Below are 7,982 nucleotides of genomic sequence, written 5' to 3' on the forward strand. Positions count from 1 at the left end.
TCAAGAATAATATTTCATAAATAAAAAATGAAATAAAACAGATGTTCATAGCATGAAAATTGTATGCATGATATTTATAGGCTAATTTTAGTACGTTATTTATTTACTGTTTAACAAAATTGTAACCAACAATTTAAAGGATGGATACCAATTAATTAAACGCATTTATTTCAACTTATAATTTCGTCTCTAATAATTAAATGCAATTTAAAAAAAAAAAGCTTTAATGTGAAAAGCACCCCTACACTTCTTGGCAAACGAACCATGGGCCCTACTTATTTAATCCTTAAATATTTTAAAATAAATACTCACAATCATATTTAAATTTATAATTAAAATAAAAAACATTATTAAGATTTAAATTATCTTATTAGATCGAATATATAAAGATAAAAATAACATACACGACTTCATAACACAAATGCTCTTTTTATTATATTTTTTAAGTTTATTTTACAAAAATAACATCTTTCATAATTTTAAATGAATAAATAAAATTTAACTAATCTGCGACATAACATATATTGACTTATATTTTAATTAAGTATATGATTATTTAACATTAATTACAAATTTGATCACAAGTAGCATGCTTAATTATTGCAAATTATTTAAAAAAAAAATAGAAAACTAAATGGTATTTGTGAAAAGAATATAATTTCAGATTTTACATAAAAAAAAAAAAAAGAAAAAGAAAAATAAAACATGGGCGGAATCCTGTTGTGTAGTGGAAAGAGGGCGATTGGGCCGGTGGATCTCGGGGTCTTGACTTTGGGTGGGCCCAGAAGGAGAAGGATGGGATCGGACGGCTGTGGGAGGTCGATTTGGGGGTGGAAAATGGAGGGATGGGATGGCATATATAGTTTCTGACAGAATCGTCCGCTCCCAAAAAGCAAAAGCCCCAACCCCGAAACCCACAGCGGTCGCCCAAGTGATTGCGTGTTTGTTTGATTGCGAAGAAAAGCATCGGCGACGGGCACGCAAGCTCCTATGCAGAGATGATTATGGAGTTTGTTGGAGTTTCACGATTCGCTAATTCCCCTTATTGTTCTTAGATAGAGATTAGAAATGGAAATGGCTGGTGCTTTTATGGATTACAAGTTATCAAGCTGTGCGTTGAGTCGTTCCTTTCGCTTGCGATCCAAGTCTGCAACTTCTCCCTCAAACTCCTCCTCTTCTTATCTTCTTCAATCGCGCTTTTCCGAGCGCCTTTGATGACCATGATCCTCTGTCTTCGACCTTATTCCGGATCTCAGTTGCAGGTCCACTCCCACAATCAGAATCTCGATATCATCCTCAACAACAACGACCATCCGCGATATTCTACTTTTTCCGCATGGACCCTGCTGCCTCTCGCCCCGCTGTAGTAATCGACAACGGCACCGGGTATTCTTTACCATTCTATTTATGAGTCCGCTTGGCGGGGGGGCTATTACAATTTGAATTTTGATTCTCAGTTTCATTTTTTGTCGGTGTTTGTTGACAACCGTCTGTTTGATCGAGCTCTTATCGAATGCTGTTTTGACTTTTTGTTTTTTTTTTTTCTAATTGTTTCGTTTCAGATATACTAAAATGGGATACGCCGGCAATGTAGAGCCGTGTTTTATTGTTCCTAGTGTAGTTGCAGTTAACGAATCGTTCTTAAACCAATCGAAAAACTCGTCAAAAGCAAATTGGCTTGCGCAGCATAATGCTGGTGTAATGGCAGATCTTGATTTCTTCATTGGAGATGAGGCGCTTACGAAGTCGAGATCTAGTAGTACTTATAATCTTAGCTATCCAATTCGAAATGGTCAGGTTTACAATTGGGACGCCATGGAGCGGTTCTGGCAGCAGTGTATATTCAATTATCTGCGGTGTGATCCGGAGGATCATTATTTTCTTTTGACTGAGAGCCCCCTTACGGCACCCGAGAGTCGGGAGTATACGGGTGAAATTATGTTCGAGACGTTTAACGTTCCGGGGCTCTATATTGCTGTCAATTCCGTGCTCGCTCTTGCCGCTGGTTATACTACATCTAAGGTTGGTTTGTTATTTGAAGGCTGTTCTAAATCTTAATGAATACAGTTTCATAGGACTGGAAAATATAGTTCTTGATTTACGAGGATTAAAAGCACAAATCATGCAGCTCTCAAGTTTAGTAGAAAAAAAGCCCAGAAAGCAGTTACTACCCTTTTGAGGCTAAGTTTGAGTGGTTTTAGAATCCATCAAACATTTGGATGATTATAATTGGCAATTGTCTATTTCTTCATTCATTTACAGCACCTTATTGATTTGGTAAAGCTGAACCATCCTGTCCCTAAAATAAAAGCTAGCATCCCTTTATCTTCTTTTAGTGTGGACTTGTATTTCTTCTTGCTTTTGCCCTTGTCAACATGCACAGACACACGAGTATACTTTACTATTATTACCTTGAAATACAGTGCCAAAATGCAGTACCCAAAAGAGTAGATTTGTGCCAATCACAACCGAACAACTTCATAATTCGTTAGCTTTCAATTGCGTTTAATGTCCAGATTAAACCAGATAATCCAATGTCAAAGCACCCTTGTTGCAGAAATGTTTTAGTATTGGCTATGATCAGATTTGTAATAAAAACATCAGTAATTCTTGATGAGTTGGAGAAGTATTGAAACCTCCATATCATCGGAAGTTGGATTCTTCTTGTTAGGTAACAGAATTTTGAAGAGAGTTTTGCTTCCTTCGTTCAGTAATATATACTCTCTCATCTTCTTGTGTTATGGAACATGCTGGCTGGTTTTTGGGTATTGCAATCAGTCAGGTTTAGAATGCACTTTCTCTGATGATCAAACTTTCATATAATGTCATGCCCAAAAAACGATAGTAATAACTAAACCACGTAACAATTAAAGAAGGAAATGGCAGAATCTGTTCACAAATCACTCCACATGTGTTTGAAGATCCATTGTTTCTGTTTCCATGTATTTATTTCTATTGTCATGTATTTTAAAGAAATCAGCATAGTTGTGCATCATTTTTCTCCTTGCAAATATTATTTAATGTGTCTTTTTATTTCTTGATAATGAATTCTTGTTATTCTTTTGCTCATGAATTGACAAGTAGCTTGTCTTAGTGTGAGATGACAGGAGTTGTAGTGGACATTGGAGATGGGGCTGCTCATGTTGTGCCTGTTGCAGATGGCTACGTTATTGGAAGCAGCATTAAGTCGGTTCCCATTGCTGGCAAAGATGTGACGCTATTTGTCCAGCAGCTCATGAAGGTAGGTTGTCTTTCACTTGTCCTCTTATTCTTCTTTTCTGGTTGAAGAATTATTTTGGTTGTTTGGAGGGTCTAATGCAATGCTAATACCTAATAGATTTATCGTTGTGACCAGCTGTTTGTTACTGGAAAGTTCTAAGAATATGGAACTATGTGGAGGATTATCTCTCGTTATGCTTTTCATTATTTAATCCTTAAATTTGTCTCTGTTGACCAATCATCCTATACTATTTATGTGTTATTCTTTTCTTGTTCGACATCCATCTTATTGGAGATTCTGAGGGAATTTTTTTGATAGTGGTAGTGATGCTCCAATATCTATGATAGCCTGCTGCATTAAGTTGCCAAGTTTCCTTGTTTAGTTAATTCTTCCTTATGAAGAAACTTCATCAAGTGGCCCTGTCTTTGGTTCTAATGAAGTAGTGGCCTATATAAATAGAACTTTCTGGGTAAAATGAGATAATAGGTATTGTTCTGTAATTCTACTTCATTTTTTAATAGATGTTGTGCAATATTGTTATTGAAGATGCCAATGTGAGCATAGCTCAATGGTTAGGTTATGTCTACTTCATCTAAGAGTTTGTAGGTTCAAATTTCCAACACGTCATGTGATGTAATATTTTCAAAAGAATATTGTTTTTGAAGTTCAATTTTTGTGTACATTAACTTCTTATCTTTGTTGTTCTGGATATGTTGATATCCAAAGCTACTGAATTGAGGATATAAGAATGTTTTAAATTTTTTCCATTAATGTTAATTTATAGAATGAGCTGTTGCCTATTAACGAGCTCACAAACTTGCAATTTACCATTGCTTCATTTAGGAAAGAGGAGAGAATGTACCACCTGAGGACTCTTTTGAAGTGGCCCGAAAAGTGAAGGAAATGTATTGCTATACGTGTTCTGACATTGTCAAGGTTGGAACTTTACTGTACTTGTTTGATAAGTCTTGGCAGAAATGAGCACATATTTAAGATTTATGTCAATCACAACTTTGTTGAAAGTAGATAGACTTCTCAGCCTATTCTGTTATAGTTTTGGTTACCTTGTCATTGTTTCTCTGCACCGATAATTGGTGAGGTAGTATGTGTATTGTTGATTTCAGGAGTTCAATAAGCATGATAGGGAGCCAGGCAAGTATATAAAGCACTGGAAGGGAATTAAACCCAAGACTGGCGCACCATATTCCTGTGATATTGGCTATGAACGATTTCTTGGTCCTGAGGTTTGCTTTTAGCTTATTTCATCATGATGGATTTCATTGTAGATATGTTAATTGCATGCTTGAGTTCGGCTAGGATGAATAGAGAATTAATGTTATCCCATTGTTCACTTCGTAATTGTAGTTCATGTCACCGTATTGCTGAACTGTTTTTGGCAATGTTGACGATCTGCAGGTATTTTTCAATCCTGAAATTTATAGCAGCGACTTTACCACTCCATTGCCTGTTGTAATAGACAGGTGTATTCAGTCTGCACCAATTGATACCAGAAGAGCGTTGTACAAGGTGAAGTATTCTTGAAAAACTGTCGAGCTTGATTATGATGAAACAATCAATCCGAAGATGATAGTTTTTTCAGCTTAGGAAATTTATTGAATGTCTTTTACCTTGTTTGTGTGCATTTGGCTCAGGTTCCACATGTGGTTACATATTTTGTAGATATATTGAACCTTCCCTTTTGCCCTTCTGTCTTCTGCCATTCTTTAATTATCAGATTTTCTTCAAGTTCAGTTTTCCCTTTTCCTTTTCTTTTTTGGTTTGGTGGAGGGGGGAGGGGGGAGGGATCGATTTGAATTGCCTAGACATATATAATGATCGTTTTCCATTGTATTACTCATTCTTCTTCTTTACAAAATCCTACTTCTCATATTAATTAGATCTGTTGCTTAACTTAGAACATAGTACTATCTGGAGGTTCAACAATGTTCAAGGACTTCCATAGGAGGTTACAAAGAGACTTGAAGAAGATCGTGGATGCCCGAATCCTTGCTTCTGAAGCTAGAATAGGAGGAGAAATAAAAGTGAGAATTGTTATATAACCTTTTTGTTCCCCTTTTTTAAAAAAGAAACCGATTATAGTATTATATAGGTCTTTTTACTACCGGACAAAATACTTTCCGATTAGTTTATAATTTCCTTGCCTTTTTCAGTCGCATCCAGTGGAAGTCAATGTTGTTAGCCATCCCATCCAGAGATTTGCCGTCTGGTTTGGTGGCTCTGTTCTTGCGTCAACTCCCGAGTTTTTTGCGGTATGTATGCTGTATCTTCTTCATATGCCAATTACAATCCCTTTCGCGAAGGAAAAACATGATAGCTTGTTAGGTGTTTTTCTTGTGTGGTGGGTTGGGGAAGAGGACGATCAAGCATTTCTAAAAGAGGGAGAAATGAGTCTCCAAGGTTTTGCTCATTTCTTAACGAGTATGTCCATTTGAGCAGCTTGTCGGATATGGTTTTTCTTACACATGAGAGCTCCCCAAGTGTTTGCAGAGTGATTCACGGGGAGATTATCGAAAAATTTTCATTTTTCAATGTGCTTGGAGAGCCTATTCACGATCGAATACTATTTGATCCTTGCATAATGTCTCCTAGGAACAATCTGCCAAATACAGCCCAACATACCCAGTGCAAGAATAGTAGCTAAGTTCACGAGTTTCTTTAATCAACGAACATATATTGTTTTGTTTGGATGCAGGCTTGTCATACAAAAGCAGAATATGAGGAGTATGGTGCAAGCATATGCCGCACAAATCCTGTTTTCAAAGGAATGTACTGATGCAAAAGATCCTTGAGCTTTTTGGCCTTTGGATAGTATAGTCCCTGACTTATGTTGTGGATCAGATGCTTTGCTGTTTCCCCCTTAACATGCACCTCGATTCGGTTCCATGCTGTGCAGGCTTTCATAGATGTACATGGGTGGTGTAAAATATGATCATTTTCTGTATAATTTGTACGAAATGTGGTTCATTACTTCAATTCTTTCATTGGGGGCCAGGTTTTCTAAAATTAGCAATTGGTCCAAATTTAGCATTCTCATGTAGATGGGCGTTGAGGAATCCTATAAAAATCAGCATTCCAGTGAATTTTAGACGAGAGCTGAATTGCATGTTTTTTTGGCGTTCAGCTTAGGTGAAAGTTTCAAAAAGAGGTTTATTTTCTTGTGTGTGTGACAATGTCTTATGATCGATTACGACCAAAAACTTTAAACATTTGGAATGCTTAATAATCCGCAATCTTTAGTCACTATGCTTTACATCCAATATTATTTGTTTTTATTTTCCTTTACAAGGTGTTATTTGAGATTTACTTACCACTAATGATATATCAATGTATACCCATCCTTGTAACTTTGAGTTGTATCCTTTCAAATTTATCTAGTACCCATTTAAATTCTTAAAATATTTGAGGTAAATCAATTTAATGTTTTCGGAGATTTATAATTAGTTTTACTCTATTCAATTCTACACAAGTATGATAGAGAAAGATCGAGCATGTTCAGAAAAACCTATAGATTTATCAACATCAAGTTAGGTAAAAAATCAAATTTTTTGTTGGCGATTGGAGACAGAGTCAACGAGTGATAGAGAGGCTCAAAGATGTTTGAGGTGTCTCGACGATAAAATTGACTCACGAGTGATTCTCGATAAGCGTGTCCAAGCGAGCAGTGAAAATTGATGATGTCTCAAAACTTGGGATGACGACACAAAGCCTGGACCGTAGTGTTGAGAATCATGATGACGAGATGAGATGCATCATTACATTCAAAGGATGTTGGCATATAATAGAGACAAGTGTGCTAGAGTTACAACAGAACATGTACGCACGGGTGGTGTGTGTGGTTGGACAAGCTTAGTTTCCGTATGAGTTGTGTTTGATTGACGGAGAAGAACCTCATCTAAGGTTCGATGAAAATAGAAATGAGGCTTTAGTTCCCCTTCGGGTTTGTTATGTGCGTGTCAATATCATGATGCCACACAGTGTGAAAAGTACGACTATAATAGTTTGCATCAGAGCCACACCTTGTATGTATGGTCGGACAAGAATGTCAAAAAACTAATCTGATGGGTGTAATGAAGACTTCACAAATGCGTCACGAGTGCTAGATTGGGTTGGACAGTTGTATTATTCAAAATCATGAATAACTTTATGAGTCGAAGCCAGAGTCCTTGTGATTGAGAAGAGCCTCACTTGTCTTGATGCACGAACTAAGCTCGGGATTTGGAGTTTTTAATGGGTAATAAATAACTAGACGGTGTACTATGTAGGGTGCTTTCGAAGGAGCCATTTCCATCCGAGAATAATGTTCATGGATGCAAGCAAAGAAATCGGAGGCCAAGTGGAACATGTGCCGATCAAGTGCTAGATTGAGCATAATGTAAGTCCATATAGGAGGACAATGTCGCTATAGATGAGGTAGCTGAGTTAAGTGGGGAAGAACCCAAGAGGGTTGCTAAACTCGTAAAAGTGCTCGTAAAAGTGCTCCAAGAAGTGATCACACATCTATTCCTTAAACCTTCACCTCATGCCTAGGGTGGGGGGCTTCAAAAGAGTTGTTGAGACCAACATTAATTCGAGAAGAGAGCATCAGGTTGGACCTTAGTGACATGAGGAATGAGCTGTAGAAGACCAAGAAGTGTCATTGCAACGTTTGCCACATAAAGCTGATCCCATTGAGAAGTTGGCTGAAGTATAGAGCTAACATGAGGCTGTGTTACAAGCTTCCAGACTTTACTTCCATAAGGAA

The 7,982-nt window shown here is 37.1% G+C and overlaps 1 protein-coding gene across 1 annotated transcript; it reads left to right on the forward strand.

Annotated features, from left to right (window-relative positions):
• Positions 1 to 907: 907 nt before the first annotated feature.
• Positions 908 to 6,481, forward strand: LOC111807840 (actin-related protein 3). The gene is made up of 9 exons (XM_023693719.2): positions 908 to 1,386; positions 1,563 to 2,022; positions 3,095 to 3,241; positions 4,064 to 4,156; positions 4,345 to 4,464; positions 4,637 to 4,747; positions 5,137 to 5,262; positions 5,392 to 5,490; positions 5,934 to 6,481. The coding sequence occupies exons 1-9, from the start codon at positions 1,337 to 1,339 to the stop codon at positions 6,012 to 6,014; spliced, it is 1,287 nt and encodes a 428-aa protein (XP_023549487.2). The 5' UTR covers positions 908 to 1,336; the 3' UTR covers positions 6,015 to 6,481.
• The last annotated feature ends 1,501 nt before the right edge of the window (positions 6,482 to 7,982 follow it).

The sequence above is a fragment of the Cucurbita pepo genome, chromosome 1, assembly GCF_057944985.1.
Source record: "Cucurbita pepo subsp. pepo isolate OVF chromosome 1, ASM5794498v1, whole genome shotgun sequence".
Classification (NCBI taxonomy): domain Eukaryota; kingdom Viridiplantae; phylum Streptophyta; class Magnoliopsida; order Cucurbitales; family Cucurbitaceae; genus Cucurbita; species Cucurbita pepo.